The sequence below is a fragment of the Triticum urartu genome, chromosome 3 (genome assembly GCF_003073215.2).
Source record: "Triticum urartu cultivar G1812 chromosome 3, Tu2.1, whole genome shotgun sequence".
NCBI classification, from domain to species: domain Eukaryota; kingdom Viridiplantae; phylum Streptophyta; class Magnoliopsida; order Poales; family Poaceae; genus Triticum; species Triticum urartu.
Window position 1 is genome coordinate 400,666,869 of NC_053024.1, and position 23,252 is coordinate 400,690,120.

The 23,252-nt window shown below is 46.6% G+C and overlaps 1 protein-coding gene across 1 annotated transcript; it reads left to right on the forward strand.

The window, feature by feature from the left end:
- The first annotated feature begins 10,024 nt into the window (after window positions 1-10,024).
- On the forward strand, window positions 10,025-23,161 carry LOC125546839. Its single transcript, XM_048710956.1, has 5 exons — window positions 10,025-10,125; window positions 10,363-10,465; window positions 17,898-18,098; window positions 19,625-19,888; window positions 22,111-23,161. Exons 1-5 carry the CDS (start codon window positions 10,025-10,027, stop codon window positions 22,207-22,209), a joined length of 768 nt encoding a protein of 255 aa, XP_048566913.1. The 3' UTR covers window positions 22,210-23,161.
- The last annotated feature ends 91 nt before the right edge of the window (window positions 23,162-23,252 follow it).

A 23,252-nucleotide genomic window follows, 5' to 3' on the forward strand; every position in this document is an offset into this window, starting at 1 on the left:
GGACTATAGTTCGGTTTGACCTTACTTAGATTGAATTTCAATGGTCTATTAAGAATAACCAATTTTCCGCACGTAGACTTTCACCTGGGTTTTTTTCTCTCTTGCAGATGACAATCGTGCTACACCCTTCCAGGACACGGCACAACGGAGACACGGGCGCAGACATGCAGCAAGGCCCCGCTCAAAGGTTTCTTTTTAGATTAAGACCCTGTGTAAACCTTTCTCACTGTCTCTTGTTGCTTCACGCCCTCCGGATACTTAGCACAACTGAGAGGAATGCTGACATTATTGGCATTTTCGCCACGTCAGATTGATGCACGTACCTGGAAATTCAGGGTTCATTATCAAGGGCTTTGCTCAGCCCGGTATATGTTGTAAAGTCTGAATACCTTAGGGAGTGTTCGGCGTCGCGAGTTTGACCTTATATGCATCAGCTCCGAATCATGTCTTTGGTCAAATGTTGGGTTTGCCCGGCTCCCGTGTTTTGATACCTTACGTTCTGCTCTATCGGCTAAGGTGGCACCGGGAGAACTATTGCGATTGTGCCCTGGTTCATCTGGATGAGCACCTCAGTAGAGAAAGATGAAAAATGACTGTCATGATAAAGCGCGAGACTGGTCAACCACTCGAGGACTCAGTGGAATCTTCGCGATTCCTCCGCATTATCGTCATTGAAGCCTGGTTCAGGACATTGGTGCTTTCATTGAGAGTTCCACTGTGCCATCACGATAAGGCCTGATGGCTCGTCTCATTGTCAGGGACAACGTTACCTCTGGGACAACCGATTAGGCGGCTTCGTCATGACAGCCCTGTCGGCCGTCGCGCCGATGATGACTTCTTGGGTCATCAAAAATAGCCTCCACGTCGGCTCAGGATTCACCGAGCAGATGGATCCAATGGAGCTATCTTCTTTGAATGAGCTCTTGGATCGCATCGCCGCCTTGGGAGTCGCTATGGACTATGATCAGATCGGGCTTAAACCCAACCAAAGGGAGATTAACTATCCGCCAGTTACCCATCAGATAGCGGTGGATGTTGCCTTCCTAGAAGCCGCCCATGATGGAGTGCGGCGCGTTGAGTGCCGATCCTATAAAGCACAATTCAGTGTAAGGGGTGAGACGTAGGTGGGGGCCCCTTTTTTCGAAGATGATTTCTGAATACTTACAATGGAGAAAGGGAAAATGCGGTGGTAGTCTGCCATAATAGCCACTTCCGAGCCGTCAAGGCTTGCTTGATAAAAGACTCCATCATCAAACTCTATGAATATATCCGGATCCTCATGGAAGTCGGGGTCTTCATTGCAAGCATAATACTCTGGTTATGGGGAGGGGCAATGAATATTCTCGACCACCTTCCTCAATGTCTGCTTTAAGACAACCAGAACAATTTGATTAGCATACCTCGATAACGAGGTAGAACTATGCTGATAATCAGAAACTTACCCATTCGATGGGGTTATACATGGAAAAACCTTCCCGGCAATTTAAACGGATGAAGTCTTCCCCCCCCCCTTATAAAGATCGGCCAGGATGATGGCCAGTTCGGTTGGGGTATTCGGGCCCTTGAGCCTATAACGGGATGCATCGTCCTCTTTGTTGTAACACCATAAAGGGGTCACTCTGGACTGGAGGGGCTGGATACATCGCTTTATCGCAATGGCCATGACTTCGATTATCGAAAGTTCGGAATGAGCGAGTAATCTGATCTTACTGACAAACCTCTTCACTTCCACACTGTCTTCTTCTTTGGGACTCCGGGGGCGCCAATTGAGGCATTTCTTTAAAGGAGCACTAGAAAATTCGGGGAGTCCATGCCGAACTGTGTCCGGAAGGGGGACGCCATCAATATAAAACCATTCCAAAGACCATTCTTGGTATACCTCCTTGGGAGTTCTGACAGGGTAACCTGATCTGGCTATGTGCCATACTTCGACGCTGCCCACTTCAAATACGGAGCCCCCTCGATGATGAGGGACGAGGCAAAAGAACTTTCTCCATAGTTCAAAATGAGCCTCACGGCCTGAAAATAGTTTGCATAGAGCGACAAAAGCCGAGATGTGCAGGATAGAACCTGTTGTGAGGTTGTGCAGCTGGATCTCGTAGAATTCCAATAGACCTCTGAGAAAGGGGTGGATCGGAAATCCTAAGCCCCACAGAAGAAACGACACGAAGCACACCTTCTCCTCCTTGTCGGGGTTGGGGAAATTCTCTGCTAGCACATCATTGCCAATCAAGGCCAATCCCTCCCGCACAGAGATTAGATCTGCGAGGGGGAGATAACCCTGCGTCTGAAGTCGATTCAGCTAAAGGTGAGACACTGAGCAGCTTCGCCAATCACCCTCTTGAGGGCCATGCGGGCACGAGGAAGAGCTAGGAGCGCTCGCCATGTTTTGAAGTTTTTCGTGGTTTGCTCTGGTGCTCTTTGCGCAATGTGGAATGGCATTTGGGCGATCTAACCTCCTTATATAGATGCCGCCCGTGCATGGTAGGGGGTTATTTGTAAAACTTATGGACCATTCGCGTTCACCCGGCGCGTGGAAATCAAGGCGACAACAGGAAGGAATCATAAAGATAGAACATGGAGGTCAAAGCCGGACTGTCATCAATCCGGAGTATGGTGAAGAACCCGCCATGAAAAGACAAATACATAAGCCAGATACTACATCATCATTGAAGGGAAGTTTGGGGGCTACTAAGGGAGTCCTAGATTTGGGGGCCCTCAGGTGTCCGGCCTATTCGATATGGGTCGGACTGATGGGCTGTGGAGATAAAGCAGAAGACTATCCCCCGTGTCCGGATGTATTATTTCCTTCTTCTGCGAACCCACTCCGTATAAACCCTAGGCGCCCCGGTGTGTATATAAACCGGAGGGTTTAGTCGGTATAGAGAATCAAAACAATTATAGGCTAGACACTTACACTAGTACAGCGAGCTCCTAAACAAACATTTTTAACCCCTTTCCGCGACGGCATTTGGAACCGTCGCCAAGTGAGTGTGGGCGATAAGGGGGTCCTTCCCACACGACCCAGAAACCGTCGGGGATATGCCCTCCTGGCATGCACGTTCGGCAAAATGAGGTCGTGTGCGACCGGCGAGCGCTCAAATACGGAAATACGTACAGTAGAGCTAAAAAATACAATTATACGAAAAAATTGTTTCCCGTCGCAAGTACATCCCACACAGTCAGTCCCCGCTAAACGTTTCCGTTCGTATGTACATTCCACATAGTCGCTCCAAGGAAAACGTTTCCGTTCACAGATACATCACACACAATTTTTCCCGTTAAATCGCTTGCGTTATTGAATATATCGTCCGTGGAAGAAACTATGTGGCAAAGGTTGTCCATCACACACAGTTTTCATGTGGTAAACGTTTGCGCAAGGTGGCCTAACGCAAACAGTTTTCAAGAGAAAGTCGTGTGTGATTGTTCATTGATCCAACACTGTTTATTCCTAGAAACTATGTGCGTTGCCTGAGGTCATCGCCCACGGTATTTTTTCAACAACCGTTTGCAATAGCAAAACCCAATTAGCAGGCTAATTATCCAATTATTCATAATGTATTTATTAATTTAATTGATAGTTCATATTAAGCACACAATACATATCATTTTCATAATTGAAATACATCAGAGTACAACATCATATAGCTTCAACACTCAGCTACCCCATTACACAACTACACTAGGACCAAGTTTCACATGCAACATCTATAACCTTTCGAAATTAGCATCATAGACGGTACATAGACAGATGTATCTCATCTGGAAAACTGCTGAAGCAGAAGGCGAATATTGGGCCTTCATTGATGTTGAAGGTCTTTGTAACTTTAGGCTAGTGCCTATGGATGATTGACCGTCTATCCTTCGTCCTCTTCAGGAACACTTCAATATTGAACCTTGTGTGTTGTAGGAATACCTTCCTCGCCTCTTGACCATACAGGTGGTTTGAGAGGTAATCATTAGTGAACTACTTTGGAAAGGCCTGAAAACAAGGATGTGCATAAATATCTTTTCTATATTGAAAATGGGGCAAAGGAATAAAAAAGCAAGGTATAATAGTTAGTACCATCCTGTTGTGAACTAATGTCTTCTGCATTGTGCAGACAAAGATCTTGTTGTTTTTTGTCGCTAATTTCTTTATCCTAACAATCTTTCTGAGTTCCTTGACTTGACTAATATTCATGGACAACTCATTTCCCCATATGCAAAAAGGGTCGAATAGTGGGTCAAAACCTCTGATAGCAGGCCCTACATGTGCAAGACCAAATTGTTAAAAACCTAAATATTAGAATGGTTCCTGCAATTGCACAACAATGTGCTATTAGACAATGGACCATGCACGTGCTAACCTCGATTGTAAACCTCAGTGCTTCCCATTGTTTCCCTGCAACACATATAAGGTAGTTCGTCATCAGGTTAAGTAAGGGTTCACATGCTATCAATAAAATATGTTGATGAAAAATAATCACATTGCAGATTCATCAGATTAACTGAAGCCACATGGAAAACCCATTTATCCAAACCAAGCATCATTAAGAACTAGGAAATAGAGCACTTGTATATGTATCTCATGTATTAAGTGCAGCCAAATTCGATTTATTCCTCACATGCACAGCAATACAAAATTCTACCCACGACAATTGGACATCGCATTACAGAATTGAACCAAGCAGTTAACTAAACACCACAACAAATGAACCAAACATTAACTGAGCACCACATTACACAATATAACATACTCCTAATAGAAGATTAGATAATTAACCAAACAGTTAACTACAGCCAATTGTAGCAATTGTATTTGTTTCTCATGTATTTACCACAGCCAAATTCAATTTATTTCTCACATGGTATACAATAACAGAATGCACCCACAATTTTGTAAAGATAAATTCAATTTATTTATCACATGGAAGACGATACAAAATTGTAGCCTGAAGTATTGAACATCACATTTGCAGAATTGAACCAAATAGTTAACTGAAGACGACAACTAATTAACAAAATAGTTAATAAGTGCGCACCACACTGCATGACATATAGAACATATACACTAGAGAAATAGATTGCATGGTAAAATTAGATAGCACAATTCACTAGAATTTGTGAAGGAAAGGCAGGAGCAGCACACTCAACGGGTAAACCGAGCATACTTAACCGGCGTAGCTAGCAAATGGCAAGGTGCTCCTTCAAGATCTGGGGGTCGGCACGAATGGCAGCCATCGCGACCTCATCCGCGCGTGCGGCCGTGATTTGCTTCTCTGCTGCCAAATGCTCCTTGAGGTCCTGGCTATACTGCGTGCACCATGTCTTAGGCCGGCGCTTATTTGGTGGAGGGGTCGGTGATTTGGGTGGAAGGTGTCGCGCTCAGGCCGGCGGTAGGGGCATGTGGGATGTGGAAGGAGGAGGAGGATGGGGTGGAGTGTGGATTACCTGCCTGGATAGGCGAGGCCGAGGAGCATGAAGGAGGGTCGCCGGCGAGGAGGCGGCGGCGCTTCAAGCAATGAGTGAAGGTTTCAACTTGGAAAGGAAGGTGGAAAGAGGGGAGATGTGGCTTTTGGTAAGGGGGAGGGGGCGGGGAGGTAGATATTTCCGCGGAAGCCAAAAATTTGGAATCACTTCAGCCAAAAAACTGGCGCAAAGTGTCATTAGACACGGTCCCTTATTCAGACACGGTCTGAAGATATTTTGTGTTGCATCTCACGCGGTCGGTTATAATAAACTATGTGGGATCTACTTAATTTTTCATCTTGATTTGAATTACATAATGGGGTCACAGTGGCCATGGATGGTGTTTGAATAGCTAGACCTTTTATCTGTAGTGATCATAAAAGAATTGGAATTATTCAGGGTTCGTTTGGACATTTTTATCCATTAAGTGAGTTTTCAATGCATTTATGTGCATAATTCAAATTTGAACTACATGCACATGCTCCAGTGCATATAAATTCTTTGAAAAATCAAATCTTTTTCCATGGTTGCATGCTTAGGTCCCATGCAAGAAATGGGAATGAATTTCAAACACCAGGGCACCGTTGATTGCCGGCAAAACATTGAGATGCCTGGTTTTTAAATTCTAGTAAATCCAAAACTCGTCTGAAATTCATGAAACTTGGCATGCCATCTGGAGCAGCATCAACATGTCGTGGTACAAATTTTGTCCCATTTGGGGCAGGTTTGGGTATATGCTTCTCACAAACCGGAGCTTCTCACAGCAAGCATGATGGTTTTCGGTAGGAAACATCCCACCTTTGGGGACGAAACGATATCCATTGCCTCTTATTGCTTTCAATTTTTTTTCTCGTGTCAACATAGAACAATAGGAGTTTTGTGTGAATTTTTGTGATTTTTCAGGGTTTGTTTGGGCATTTTTATGCATTAACTGAGTTTTCAATGCATTTATGTGCATAATTCAAATTTGAACTATATGCAAATGCTCCAGAGCATATAAATTGGTTGAAAAATCAAATATGTGTCCTTGGGTGCATTCTTAGGTCCCATACAAGAAATGGGAATGAATTTCAAACACCAGGGCACCGTTGATTGCCGGCAAAACATTGAGATGCCTGGTTTTTAAATTCTAGTAAATCCAGAACTCGTCTGAAATTCATGAAACTTGGCATGTTATCATGGAGCGGCATCAACATGTTGTGGTAAACTTTTTGTCCCATTTGGGGCAGGTTTGGGTATATGCTTCTCACAAACCGGAGCTTCTCATAACAAGCATGACGGTTTTCAGTAGGGAATGTCCCACCTTTGGGGACGAAATGATATCCACTGCCTCTTATTACTTTCAATTTTTTCCTCGTGTCAACACAGAACAACAGGAGTGTTGTATGAACTTTTGTGATTTTTTGGTGTTCCTTTGGACATTTTTATGCATTAACTGAGTTTTCAATGCATTTATGCACATAATTCACATTTGAACTGCGTGCACATGCTCCAACGCATATAAATTGGTTGAAAAATCAAATATGTGTCCTTGGGTGCATGCTTAGGTCCCATGCAAGGAATGGGAATGAATTTTAAACACCAGGGCACCGTTGATTGTCGGCAAAACATTGAGACGTCTCGTTGTTAAATTCTAGTAAATCCAAAATTTTGTTAACCATTCACGTGACGCCACATGTCTTGGTTTTAATGGCTGTAGGAGGTGTTGTGCAGACAGCTGCTTGACCTTGACTAAACGGGAGGCGTGCGAGCACCGTACGGTGCGCAGGCTGACCGAGAGGCGTGCAAGCTATCCTCGAGTGCGCAGGCTCATCAGGAAGCGTGCGAGTTGTACGCTGCGCAGGCTCACTGAGAAGCGAGCCCTTCGACTTCCATGGCCGCCCGCCTTGCTCACATCCTCTCCATTAATGACACCCAAGCCACAGTTTAATTCGCTTTTTAAATATAAAACACTCATCGTGAACGTTTTAGTTAGAACACCCGTATGCAAACTGACAGTTTCGCCACGAAGCCAAGAGAAAATGTGCCAAGCAGGATTTCTGCAGCTCTTGATCGCAAACGATTTAGATAGAACACCCGTATGCAAAGTGAGAGCAGTGCATGATTTGTTCATCCCTTGAACGCAAACGGTTGTTTTGGATGACCCGTGTGCAACCATGTACAAACAATTTGGTAAGATTTGCATCTGTCATATTGGGTATGTTGCCATTTGTCAAACTGGAAAGATTTACATTTGTTGATATAGTAACGTTGCCATTTGTCAATCCTTGTAACACTGCGATTTGTCAAAATGTGCATCTAGAAATCATTAGCACTATGTAATTTTTGCAACTAAAATTCAGTAATTAAGCATAGATTTCATTCATAGATTAAGCAGTTGTTCTTAATTTATACAAACAGTTCAACTCGATAGCTGAACCGACCAAACTTCTCCTCTATTGTTGCCAACCATGTACTGAAATAGCTAGTTCAACTATATATACTGGCTAATTTTAAGTACGTTGTACAGTTCGACCACGCATCTATAGTCAGATGAACTGAACAAAATAGCCCCTAAATACTACTACTACCACGGAGGGGCTTTGTGCTACTTCAGGCAGCCTCTCCTCTGCCGAGCGTGCTCAGTAAGAGGCAGAGGAGGAGGAGGAGGAGGAGGAGGAGGAGGAGGAGGAGGAGCCTACCGACGAGCTGGACAAATGCAATACGGTGCATGCCGCTGTTGCACGTTCAGCGACGCTTGCCAGCTCAAACGCCCACTAACGCTCCAGACGATCCCTCTCGGAGCGCCGGACTGCTCGTAGATCTCCTGATTCCTCGTCTCTGCGTCAGCGTGTGCTGCGGCCATGGCTGCGATAAGGCTCTTTGTGTGCTCGACGAGGCGCTCCTCCTCCTCCCGTAGGAACTCGATGTAGCGCGCAAGGTCGCTGGCGCACGTGCGGGCCTCCACCTCCGCCTTCCTCCTTCGGGCAGTGGTGGCGGAGCGGGTGATGATCCCGGCGGTCGATGGTGGGCTAGCGGCCATGGTGGGCGATGATGGGGTGGCGGCCACAACCACCACCTCCCGCCTTCGGGCCGCGGTGGCGGAGCGAGTGATGGCCACGGTGGCCGATAGTGGGGTGGCGGCCACGACGGCCACCTCCTGCCTTCGGGCCGCGCCGGCGGAGCGAGAGATGGCCCTGGCTTTCGACGGTGGTGTGGCGGCAATGGCGGCCGGCAGCGTGTGGTGGGTGTTCCACGCACACCCAACAGGGACGCCACGCGCACTACACTACGTCGGGGACTGCGCCGCCGCCGCAGTGTAGCCTCCCAGCTGGAGCTGTCCTCTGATGACGGCGGAGTGGCTGAGCGACGACGACGGACCGGTGCCATTGGCGATTGTAGGAGAAGCAGACGAGATAAGCTACAGGGAGGGAGGGAAAATGCGACGCAGGACTCGCCGGCCATGAGGGTTTTTATAGCAGGCCGGCAAGCATTGGGATTTTGGGGGATTTCACCGAGTCAGGCGAGAAGCTTGCGCGGGAATCTGCGAGGTTGCGTGGGAACGGGCTCACCGACGATTCATTGGCGCCACCGTTTGGCCAAAAGAACGCCTCCTCGCGCTGCGCAAGCTTGTGTTGTAAGCCGTTTGTGGCAGCGGGGTGACATGACGTGCGAGAGGAGGACGAGAGGACATGTACACATACAGTTAATAAAAACGTTTGCGATTTAATTACCTACTATACCCCCGTCCTGGTTTATACGTAGATTTAACTAATAAAATACGAATGCATGTCACCATAGATTATATCCTTGGAGTCGTATTTGAACATTGTTTCCAGCTATACAATTTTTGTAACATGCATTAACACTTTTTTGGTTAAATTTAAGGTTATACATCAGCAAGCGTTTGCCCGCAACACACACGGCTTATTCCATCACAAACAGCTCTGGTGGATCAACTGTCTGCCACGTATCGCACACGCAACTCTAATCTGATTCTTGCTTGATGTCTCCGACATCGCTCACACATTTCGTCTTATTTGCCACATATCACTGTGCCGTCCTCCGCTCGCCTCCCTCGGCAAGCTCTGCTTGCCGTTAGGCGCCGCAACGCGTCGTGCTCGCCGTTAGGCGCCGCAGCGTGCTCTGTCGCGTCCGTTGACGCGCTCTGCTCGCATCCGTTGGCACGCTCGGCTTGTGGACAACTTTTCCTTAAGGCGACCGCAGAGCGCTCTGCTCGCGTCCCTCCGCGCATGCTCTGCCAGCGGTTGGGCGTGCGCACGATCACGTCCGGGGGCCCATATGCATGCGGTTGTGTTGCGCGTGTTGCCACGTGATGCAGTTACGTGCGACACGATGGAGTTACGCACTGTAAATTAGAACTGCCATCAGGGCCTGCCCATATTCCTGGTCGTCCGGCTTCCCCTTTAATTCACGCAATCATTATAACCTTAGTCTCTTCAACCTTTCGATCGTGTCCCACAACACAACAAGCACACCCACGACGACACATAGAGAGGGGATGTCCGGCGGCGCTCCAATGGAGTTCGGCGAGCATAGAGTGGAGACCCACGCGAGGGGGACGGATCTCTCGATGGTGTACACCATCCACCCGGCCGTGATGGACGACTACATCAACAACATTGAGCAGTTTTTTGCTGGAGACAACTACAAGGTGGTCAACATCGACCTCCAGTACACCGCCGGTCGTCCCGGCATAGATCAGAAGGTTGTCGTCGCCCAGTTGTGTGTGCGCCATCATGTCCTCATCTACCACTACTGCATGGCCACAGAGCCTTGCGACCGTTTCAACAGGTTTGTCAACAGCACCGACTACAAGTTCGCCATGGTGGATACCAAAGACGATGTAAAAGCGCTTAGTGTTACGGGCTTGGCCTGCAAGAACCTTGTTGAAATCCGTGACCACTACAGGGTCTGGGGCAGCACGAAGCAGGACTCACTGATTGAACTCGCCTCGGACATCATCGACCCCTACTACGAAAAGATGAAGCAGGACGCCCAGAGAATAAGTCCCGTATCCTAGCACAAGGCCTGGATGCGGCAATTGGATGAACCTCACCTTAGGTTCGCAGCCAAGAGCGTGTACACATGCTACGAGATGCACAAGCGGATCGTTGACATGAGGAAGTGCCTCGTTACCCAAATCGACGAGTCCGGATCGAGCCACAAGCAGAGCAAGCATCACAAGAAGTAGATGATGATCAGATGATCGTTTATGCTAGTTAATCATGCATGTAATATATAGTTTACTTTATTGATGTGTGTGGAAATGTCATGTGTGTAGTAGCCACCTATGTAATTATGCATGTAATATTTTACTTTGGTGTGTGCAAATGCCATGGTTGTAGTAGCCACCTATGTAAGTGGATGTTTAATTTGGTTATGCAAGCATGTCCTTATAAGTGTGTGTGTGTGTATGTTGTTGTTCTGTATGCAATCCCATCGCATAATACACACGTCTTATTAGCAGCAACCATCTGTGTTATTATCAGTTTTCACACACATTTCTGATTACAGACCTGCTTGCCGCGTATCACACACATCTTGTTAAGCTGGACCGTTTTTGTTCTCATGTCTCAACGCAAACAGTTCATCCGAGTGAACCGCATGCCGTATATCGCACACACCTTCATGTGGCTGCCCGTTTCTTTTGTGTTGCCTAATCACAAACAGTTTTTCCAAGTGAACCGTATGTTGTGTATCGCACACGCCTTCATCTGGCTACCCGTTTCTTTTGTTCCTCCTCATCGCAAACAGTTAAACGAACTGAACCGTATGCCCTTCATCGCACACGTAACTAAAACCTGAACCGTGTTTGTTGCATCCGTCATCGCAAACGTTTAACACATTTCTGACGGTTTTCATACAGCACCGCTTGTGATTATTGCATCGCACACAGTTTCTCGAAGGGTCTTTGATCGTAGTGTCGCGTTAGCAGCATCCTGCAGTAGTGTTAGGGTTTAGCCATTACGATCACGAGGTAGATCAACTCTTGCAACCCCTATACTCATCGAATACAATCAAGTAGGACGTAGGGTTTTACCTCCATTAAGAGGGACCGAACCTGGGTAAACATCGTGTTCCCACTGTCCCATGTTACCATTGATCCTTAGACTCACTTCTTGGGCCCCCCTATCCAAGATCTGCCGGTTTTGACACCGACAGGGGCCATGTTGCTTACTAGAGACGACGAGGACGAAGGGGGGGGTTGCATAGTCGAGGGCGACCAGACGGTGTCCACGAGGAAGGAGTGAAGCAGCTCCTGCTGCCAGAGACTACGCCGCATCTGATGACCCACAAGTATAGGGGATTTATCGTAGTCCTTTCGATAAGTAAGAGTGTCGAACCCAACGAGGAGCAGAAGGAAATGACAAGTGGTTTTCAGTAAGGTATTTTCTGTAGGCACTGAAATTATCGGTAATAGATAGTTTGATAGTAAGAAAAATTGTAACGAGCAAGTAATAGTAATGGTAACAAAGGTACAGGAAAGTAGCCCAATCCTTTTGTAGCAAAGGACGGGCCGGGACAGTCTATTATAATAAGCAAAGTGTTCTTGAGGACACATGGGAATTTCATCTAGTCACTTTCATCATGTTTGTTTGATTCACGTTCGCTGCTTTGATAATTTGATATGTGTATGGACTGCTGCTTGGGTGTTGTTCTTAGAACAAACCTCACACTTATGATTAACTGTTAGGACCCCAATTCCAAGTCACATCGATCTAGCCGGTAACACCTCATATCACTTTGTGGCCTCACGCACGGTATTCCCACGGTGTCGCCTTACCATGGCCCGGGACCGTTTGCACCTTTTGGCTCACGTATATGATAGTGTTGCTAGCATCCATATGACAGAGAACCCGGGCCGACATGGCCAGTCGTTAACCCAAAGCGGCACTAACCTATGGGGACAGGCATACATGATTCACATCGAGCATGTCGGTCAGCAGTGTGTGAATCCGGGCTGTAGCACTGGGCTAACAGGACTCCGGGAACCCGGGCTGTAGCAGGCTAGGCAGGACTCCGGATGTCACCGCGTGACATTTCCCCGAAGGGACAGACACAGGAACGAAGTGAAACACATGCCGGCCAGTCAAGTGTCCTGAGCAGTAGTGCTGGGCTAGCAGGACTCCGGTGAACCGGGCTGTAGCGGACTACTATGGCTCATGGAAGCACTAGACTACATTTCCCCATAAGAGAGGCTGCCAAGGATAATCAACTAGATTATCGGATCCCACACATACCAAGCATTTCAATCATACACACAATATGCTCGATATGTGTAAATACAACATGGCATCACAACATAACTCTACAACTCAAGTATTTATTCATTAGGCTCCGAGGAGCGAGATATTACAAACATGGGGCTCATGACACAACAATCATAGCATACAATGCAAAGCACATGCGGAAGCTTAACATGTCTGAGTACAGACATCTACAAATGAAAAAGGCTAAGAAGCCTGACTATCTACCAGATCCTGCCGAGGGCACAAGATCGTAGCTGAGGTATCAAGCTAAACGTCGAAGTCCATGCGGAACTACTAGAGAGACTGAAGTCTCTCTGCAAAACATAAAATAAGCAAACGTGAGTACAAATGTACCCAACAAGACTTACGTCAGAACTATCTACATATGCATCGGTATCAACAAAGGGGGTGGTGGAGTTCAACTGCAGCAAGCCAGCTTTGACTCGGTGGCTATATTAAACTACGACTGCAAGTAACTCTTTTGAGGTGGCGCACACGAGTCCACATATTCACCATTCAATACACCACTATGGATCCTCTCCCGTCTCCCTACGAGAAGGCCATCCATAGCACTCACACTTATCTTGCGAGTTTTAGAGTATCCACTTTCACTTGTCTATGAACTATGCAAGGGGTCCAAGTTTCCATATCCGAGGAATCCGGCTATTCGAATAGATAATGATAACCCTGCAGGGGTGTACTTCTTCACACACACTCCCACCACTTACCACCATATACACGTCATGTATCTCGGCAACCTTCAAGCGGAAGCCTGGCGAGGGTGTCGGCCACGGCCTACCTAAACACTTAAGTCTCTAGTCCAGGTTTATCGCCTATCCAGGTTCCATCCGCAGGGAGTCCGGCCGAGTTTTCCACATACGGCCCCGAACGATGTGAACAGGGTTCCCGAGACACCAAACGGGCGCCCGGTACACCGTGCCACGGTGTATCTACCGCAACATAGCCCAGCCCTAGGGTCAGCGCTACGCACGGCCGCCAACACATAACCTACAAACACCAGAAACTAGTTGCAACTCCTGGACAGAGTACTAGGGTGATTAAGAAGCCGAGAGGGTCAATTAAGGATCCCAATGAGTGGTAGTAGCTGTTCATGGATCACAGACACAGAACTCAGTTCCTGAGGACGGTTTCAATGAGACAACCCACCATGTACTCCTACATGGCCTCTCACCGCTACCTTTACCAAAACGTGTTCACACACTTAGCTCACACACAGTAGGACATGTTCACACACCTCCGATTCATTCCCGATGAATTAGACCTGACACAACTCTATGCAATAGCAGGCATGACAAACAAGCATGAATGAGTAGGCACATCAGGGCTCAAACAACTCCTACTCATGCTAGTGGGTTTCATCTATTTACTATGGCAATGACATGTCATGCAAAGGAAGGGGTTCAACTACCGCAGCATGTACAGTTGAATCGTTGTTGTCCTAATGCAGTAAAAGAGAGCAGGAGCGAGAGAGTGGGATTGTATTAGAATGAACAAGGGGGTTTTGCTTGCCTGGCACTTCTGAAGATAGTAAAGCTCTTCATCGGTGTCATCGAACTCATCGCCGAAACATACACCTACCGAGGGGGAACAACCACCGGCAAACAAGAGGGAACACAATCAATGCAATGCAACAATATGATGCATGACCATGACATGGCAATATGCTGTGATTTGAGCTAATGCATCTAGTTATGATTTAAATGAAGTTGGTTTGAATACAAGATTCAAATTCCAACTCCATATATGATTATTTAAATGCCCTTTATTTGTTTTGTCCAAAACAGAGGACAAACATTGTTCAAACATGCATGAAAATGGTACAGATGGATTCCTTGAATTTTTCTGATCATTTTTCATATATAATTTATTTCATTTGGAGTTACGGTTGAATTTCTATGAATTTTAGAAGTTTATACTATTTTCTGGAATTTTCTGAATTATTTTTAATCTAGAAATGACTTATTGCGTCAGCATGACGTCTGTGTGACATCAGCAGGTCAACTGAGCTGTTCTGGGTCAAAATTGACCAGTGGGTCCCACTGGTCAGTGACACGGTGCTGGCCAAGGTCACTGACAGGTGGGCCCGGTCAACGTTGACTTGACCAAAGTCAAAGCTAACACGTGGGGTCCACACGTATTAGTACTAATCCTAACAGAAAATTAGACTAACCTAATTAGTCACAGGCTCCCACACGTCAGTGGCTCTAGAGGGGTCATTAGTGGGCTCATTAGCAACTAATGATGTCGCCACGTCGGCACGGCCGGGGATTAGCCGCCGGCGACCTCGACAGACGGCGGAGGCACGCCGGAATCGCTACTCCGGCGACGGTTTGATGCGCGGGAGGGATCTACGGGTTCCTGGCGTTGCGGCGCTTCTAGTGATGGTGACGGATGGTGCTGGAGTGGCCGGAGAGTGGCCAGCAACGAGCTTTAGCGGCGGCCGGAGCTCGGGCGAGCTCGGGTTCGGCAATGCGGGGCACGGAAGGAACCATGGGTGGTCGTAGTAGACTCGTTGGAGTGCGATGAGTGCAGCCGTGAGCTCGGATGCGGGCTTGCGCGGCCGTAGCCACGGCTACGCCATGGCCGGCGGCGAGAGGCTTCGGTCATGGTTGGGGATCGGGGCTAGATCACTCGGGGGACAACGGGGCAAGGGGGAATCGGGTCAACGGCTCACCGCGGAGCTGCAGGGATGGTTAGCGGGCTCGGGGGCGCGCCGGAGTGGCCGGATCAACGGATAAGGGCGCCGGAGCCGAAGCTTGAAGACGATGATGATGGCGGCTGCTCGGGGCCTCCGTGCTTCCTTCCTTCGGTGCAGAGGTGAAGCGAGATGTGGCGAAGGCTCTGGATAGCTCGGGGAGGCAAGGCGACGACGGTGGGTGCGGCGGCTCACGGCGGCGTGCTCAGGCGCGTGAGGGGAAGAGCGACGGAGAGAGACAGAGGAAAGGGGAGGGCACGAGCAGAGAGTGAGAGAACGAGGGGGTCGGGGGGTGTGCGTGGCGGCGACCAGGCAGTCGAGGGGGGGCACGCAGGCAAGGAGGAGCCAGCGCGGCTCGCCGGCCATCGGGCACGCAGCTGCTTCTCCTCCTGGCAGGAGGAAGAAGACAGTGCTGCCCCTGGTGGGCCGGGCTGGCTTTGGCCAGTAGGCCACTACAGTGGTGGGCTGCACGGTAAGGTTCCTCTTTTTTTTTATATTTCCTGTTTTCTATTATTCTGCAACTTTGTGGCTTTATTAAAAATACTTAGATACTTCCAAAAATCACCAAACTGTTCATGCTCATTGTATGGAATAAACCCAACATGAAACATTTCAGTTTGGGATTATTTGGACATTATTTCTTATATAACAGAAATAATTCCAACCCAAATATATTATTGATTTAAATCAAAGTCCCAAATAAATTATTTCTGTGACTCCCAAAATATTGGTTTGAATTTCACCTCATGCCAATATTTTCACAGAATAACAGAAACATTTTCTTGGACTCATTTGATGAGATTTAAATGTTGGTTATTTTTAGAGGTTTTCCGAGACTTGGAAAATTCCTCAATTCAAATTTCAATTGAATTTAAACATGATGCAGCAACCAAACTAGTCCAAGGCCGGGGTAAAGCTAGGGCTGTGACATTAACCCCTCTCACAAGCATCGGCAACTACGAAAGAATAATTAAGATAAAATCTAATCATAGCATTAAACATGTGGATCCAAATCAGCTCCTTATGAAATAGCGCATAAACTAGGGTTTAAGCTTCTGTCACTCTAGCAACCCATCATCTAATAACTACTCCTGCATTCACTTAGGCCTAAAGATGAAGTGTCATGTAGTCTACGTTCAAATAACACCACTAAGGCAATCACAACATACATATCATCAAAATATCGAGCAAACATCAAATTCACATGAATACTTATGACAAGACTTCTCTCATGTCCTCAAAAACAAAAGTAACTATTTACAAAATATATTCATGCTCAAGATCAAAGAGGTATTGAATAGCATAATAGATCTGAACATATGATCTTCCATCAAATAAACCAACTAGCATCAACTACAAGATGTAATCAACACTACTAACAACCCACATGTACCAATATGAGATTTTGATACAAAAATTGAATACAAGAGATGAACTAGGGTTTGAAATGAGATAGTGCTGTTGAAGATGTTGATGAAGATTAGCCCTTCCACGGTGAGAGAATTGTTGGTGATGACGATGAGTTCGATTTTCCCCCCTCCAGGGGGGAAGTATCCTTGGCGGAATCTCTCCGCCAGAGAGCAAAAGTGCTCTGCACAAGTTCCGCCTCGAGACACGGTGCTTTATCCTGAAAGTCCTCTTTTTTTTCTAGAACAAATGGGTTTATATATCAGAAGAGGAGCACCAGACCTTGGCCAGGGCTCCACTACCCCCCAGGGCGTGCCAGGGGGGTAGGCGCGCCCTGGTGCCTAGTGGGCATCTGGGTGACCCCCTCTGGTACTTATTTTCTACAATAATTTTTATATATTCCAAAATAAATCTATGTAAAATTTTAGCTTATTTGAAGATGTGCAGAATAGGTATCTCCGACATAGCCTTTTCAGGTCCAAAATTCCAGCTATCGGCAATCTTCCTCTTTATGTAAACCTTGCATATTATAAGAGAAAAGACATTAGAATTGCTCCACAAAGTGTTACATTGATTGAAAATACTATAAATGACAGTAGAAAAAACATGATGCAAAATGGACGTATCAGCGTCTGTCGCCGTCGCCGGTGGTATGAACAGAGGAGCAGCTTGTCATAGAGCTTGGTGTCATCCCGCCGTGCCCGATTTCCATCTCCCGCCATTTCCCTTCGACTTCGCCTCGCCTCCTTGCGTGCGAGCTGCAACGCCTTGCGCCGCACTCATCCTGGCTTGCTGGAAACTACCGATTTGAAGGTTTCCAGCGAGCTAGTCTCTAGGTTCCTTTTAAGGTTCGTGTCGATGCGAGCCAGCCCACCTCGTATGTAATCAAACATGTTTTTATTGACCCAACTGGACTTGGTTGAGATGTACACGGGCTACCAAACACGTCCTACCGAATCTGGGTCACCCGCTCGCCGCACCCGGCGTCTTCCCCACTATAAGCTCCGGCCATACTGTCACGGGTCATTAGCATAAAACCTGGATCTCGGAGTGGTAGTTAGCTGAGGTAGGCTATCACCCGTCCCTCCCAGCCACTGTTGTTAGTCTCAAGATCGCAGAAGAAGGGTGAGCATGGCATGGCAGAGCAGCTACAGCCGGCTCGCCGGCGACGAGGCCGCCGTGATATCCACCGCCGGCGGCGACGACGACTACTACGACGCAAAGAAGCTGAGGCTGCTTGGCTACGAGCCGCAGCTCAAGCGCAATCTCTCGTACGTACTCTACTGATTCAGAAAATCGAACCTGTCGTTCTTGTTTGCTCTGTTTGACTGTTTAGCTGGCACATCGATTCTGTCGATCTATGAAGTTTAGTTTACTTCAATCCAGCTTTGTTTGATGCGGTTACGTGTTAGCTAGCCACTGCAAGTTGCGTGTTTCGTTCTGTCAAGTGTCAACGACGGATGGGTTGCTTGCGGACGCTGTGCACTTGCTTTGACTCATTAAGGTTTTAATACCATAGTAGGATTCATTTTTCTAGCTTAAAGAAAAAGGATTTATTTTTCTCTAGGCATTTTCATAATTTTTTTATTTTGAGCGTAATTCACTAGGTTTTATTGATCGATGGGCACTGGAATACAATTTGGATCATAGGGTTGGCTGAGCCAATGGCATTTTCATGGCCAATCCAATTTGGCGCGTAGGATAAGTATACACCGAGGGGCGGTTCCCGACCTCCGTTCCAATTTTGGGAAGGTTCTAAAGCCTTCCCAGACCGTTTTTCCTCTTTTTTGTGTTTTTTCTTTTGGATTTTTTCAGCTTTTTTCATTTTCGTTATTTTCTTTCTTTCATGTTCGTTTTCTCATTTAATTTTTCCTTCATATATTTTGCGACCAACTTGTCAAATTCGTGAGTATTTTTTGAATTCACATTTTTTAATGAAATCCAAAATGTTTTTAATTTTTTTGAATATTTTTAAAAATTCATGAACTCTTTTCGAATTCACAAAATATTTTCAATTTTATGAATCATAAAATATTTTTTAATTGGCGAACGTTTTTGAAAATTTGGGAACAATTTTTAAAATTTTATTTGTTCGACAAATGCTTTTTTAAAAATGCATGAACATTTTTTGAATTCCTGATCTTTTTATCGATGATTTTTTTTCTATAATTCACGAACATTTTTTTAATATTGTATGAAGCCATAAATATTTTTTAAAAATCTTGAACCATTTTTCAAAATCATGAATATCTATTTTTGGATCCACTAATATTCTATGGAATCTTGAACGTTTTTTTTAAATTCACAATGTTTTGAATTCTGAAACATTTTCAAATCCCAAATTATTTTAAAGAAGGAAAAACAAGAAAAAATGAAATGGAAAAATAGGGTCGTCCCGCCTCATGTATGGACCGGCCCAAACGGGCGCCCTGTGGGGAAGAGGAGAGGAGTGCGTGTTGGTTGTTTGCTAGCATGTAGCATGCTAAATAGGAGGTCCCCATTTTCATATGCAAGCCCCAAAACTAAGCTGAAATATCCGCATAACAAATTCGACCCAAATCAGTTTATACAGATGTAGCTTTCCATAAAAAAATAATTTAGATGCAGCTTCATTATTTAGCTTTGAACCGATGTGGCTTCATTTTAACTGTTGTGTTTCCCATAGAAGCCACCTGCAAGGCTCCACATGCTTCATTTGTTTTTGTGTTTTCTTTGATGCAAAAGAAATAAATTTCACAGTACGAAAGCAATTTTCTATGATGTGTTGTGTTGTTGGGTGACCATGTTACACATGCAGGTTGTTCTCCAACTTCTCGGTTACCTTCTCGATCATATCAGTCCTTACGGGCATCACTACGTTGTACGGGACAGGTCTCGAGTTTGGTGGACCGGTGGCCATGGTGTATGGTTGGCCGATTGCCGGCACCTTCACCATCATCGTCGGCCTAGCGATGGCCGAGATTTGTTCTGCCTACCCTACATCCGGAGAACTCTACTTCTGGAGTGCCAGGCTCTGCAGCGAGCGATGTTGGGGCCCCTTCGCCTCCTGGCTCACCGGCTGGTAAGTTTACTTGTTTGCTTTTTGTAACATGTTTTATTCTAGACACAAATTATTGTCGACACGTGGTGTCAAATTTATCTAGCCTCCACTTTTTCTTTATTTAAGTTTATATGGTTGCGGTGATCTCTTCATGTCTTTTTTTTGCGAACGCGCAAAAGCTTTGCACGTCGATGTATTAGAAGAATAGAACTAAAAGTATAGAGTCTGGCGGCTCACCGCGGTTACAAACCATCCTCACGGCAGCATATGGTGGGCAGCCAATAACACCGGGGACACTCAACAACACCCTGTGTGTGAGAAGGTCCTATCTCCAGATGTCCGACAATCCCCTCGCACCAGAAAGCTTCCATAGCTCAACCTCATTACTGATGTGATGACAAAGGTATCGAACAACGACTGATGACCGCTGAAAGACGCGACCATTACGCTCCTTCCATAGCATCCAGACGATGAGGAGGGCAAGCGAATCGAAACGCTTCCTCCGCTCCTTCGGGATCATTGCACGTCTAGCTACCCACCACTCCGTGATAGTTGCATCCATGGTGGACGCCAACTGACCGAGGCCGCAACACGAGAGGGCATAGTGCCGCACCTCCCTGGCAAACACACAGCCCAGTGCCAGATGGTCTGCAGTCTCGGCCTCCTGCTCGCATAACGGGGCACATGACGTGGGACTGCAGGCCGTGCCAAAGGTGTTTGTCTGCCGTCCAAATCCGAAGCCTCATCGCTAGCTAGAAGTGAAGCTTGCACTTGGCCGGAGCCCAAGACTTCCAATGGGCCCACCTCTCAAGGCTAGCAAAGAACACCTGGTAAGTCGAGCTCGCAAAATATACCTTAGTTGGCGTCCACTTCCAGATTATGCGATCCGGAATCTCAGGGAGTAGGCGCACTTCGAGAAGCAAGTCCATGAGCATCAGGAATTGCGTTAGCACTCTAACCATCAACACCCGGTGATGTCCCTCATCCAAGTGCGGTCCTCCAAGGCCTCATGAACCGTTCGCGAGCGCCGCGCACCGTCGTTCACCGCCAGGAATAGCTTCGGGCCTCGAACTGAAAGGAACGCTCGTGGAGCCAAAAGTTCGTCCAGAAAAGAGCCTTCTTACCATCCCCTAGCATCACCTTGATGGACGAGTCAAAAATAGCCCGCACCTCAGGCTCGATGGCCGGTTGTAGACCCGCCAAGCAGCAATCAGATGTGCGCTGCATCCATGGCCAGCGCACCTGGAATGTATAGCCCAATAGCTTGAGGTTCGGGACTCCCAATCTGCCATACTCGAATGGCTTGCACGCTTGCTCCCAAGCTACCAGACAATGGCCACCGTTGACGGCGCCAGTCCCCTTCCAAAAGAAGACACAAATCCTCTTCTCAAACCCATCGATCAGCCACACGGGCAGCTGAATCGCGATGGAGTGATACACGGGGATGGATGTGAGGACCGACTTCACCAGCTCGAGGCGACCAGCCGCAGTGATCCAACGAGCAATCCATGGCTACAGCCAGTGGCGAATCTTGAATAAGAATGAAGGGCAGGCTGAACTTGAGTACAAGGGGTTGGAACGGGGAAACAACAGGCTAGACACTTAGACAGTGGGTTGAAATGGGCTGGGAACTAGTAGTGAATTTTTGTTTTTCAATTTTGGAGGGCAGGCTTGAGCCTGTTGAAGCATACCCAGTAGAATCGCCACTGGCTATAGCCGATTGCAAACCTTGTCCAATATTGGTTGCAGGCACGCCTTAGGCGACCTCAGCTTGTATGAAAAAGGAAGAAAGATAGATGTAGGGGAACCTCAGTATCGGGCATGGAAAGTGTTGGGCAGCAACTACGAGGTGCTCCTCTGAGCATCTAATCGGCGACAACGAGCATTTACGTAGATTGGTGTGCAGCCCTATGCGCCATCAAAACAGTCGAGCGTGACCTACACGAGCAACAGGTCCGATGAGGATGGCTTGAGGCTGGTCATAATGGGGAGGAATTTAGGAGTAACATCACACACTTCAATACAACTTTACTTATGTGGCACATATTTAATGAAGAGAGAGGTGCTTGTGGTAACTAGCTAAGTTACCGGAACATCACACACTCCAAGAAACAATGAGTCTATAACCTAATAAATACATCGTTGCATGACACTACATAGATATTCATACCCACTATGAAGGTAGTAACATAGTCTAGAAAAATTGTAAGTTACTAGCTTATTTTCTTGCTCATTGTGACCAGCCTGATGAGGACAACCACATCGTCAACGTACATCAAGGTATGAAAGCTGGCACCTCAGCACTGCAAACGGTGACAAGATGCCCATGCCCTCAGCCCTGATCTCTTCATCTCTCTCTTGCATGTGGCGCAAATGGCAAAATGGCGTATGCATACATTACATATACATATACGCTTGTGCTCCTTGTCGCCTCGAATCCACCAGCCTCTGATGATTGGTTCAGTCGGCGAAACTTGTCTCTTCTCGTCTCTTGTACTGTACCGAAGTGCAGCATATATGTCTCGTTTGCTGTCGTAGCACGTACGAATAGGGATAAGATAATCATTATCACGTGCTCGATCGGCAATTGTAAGCCGATATTTGGATTCACAAAACATACGTGCTCGATGGAAGTATTTTTCTTTCCTTTCTCTGGGAGGGGAGGCGGCGTAAGCCTGGATGCCGTGCAAAATTAGTCAGCAGGCGCGTGTCAAGCGTGCAAATCTCGATCACATGGCAGCGAATCTCGATCGGTTGAATGGGTGCACAGTGATCTTGACCCAAACTGGATTGCTGGAAAGAGACGTGCAAATCGCTTTGATTCATTTCTTTACAACGAGCTTGATCGATGGGGGCCTGTTGAACTCAACAGGAACCAAGAGCCCATGCTGCACGTGCGCCACCCACATGACAAAAAGCTCATATTGCAGTCTTCACGTAGAAGAACATGAACCCACTCATATTTCAGACTAGCTCGGACATTTGGCACCCCTTCATCAAAAGGATAGGAGTAGCGACAGATATGTTGTTAAGATGGTGGCTTCAGGCATACTGACGTACTTCCTTCGTTACTAAATATTTGTCTTTCTAGATATTTCAACAAGTGACTACATACAGAGCAAAATGAATGAATTTACATTCTAAAATATGTTTATATACATCCATATGTGATAGTTCATTTGAAATCTCTAAAAAGACAAATATCTAAAAACGAAAAAAGTATTATTTTATAAGGTTTTTATAAATAATTAATAATATGGCTGCATGCATCATCCAGATATGCAAAGGCTGGGGTATATCCTTCTTTTCAAAATAATAATAATAATCAGAGGGGTCTCAAATATAGGATCGCATTCTTTTTGGGAAAGAATCCTGGTTCCCACAG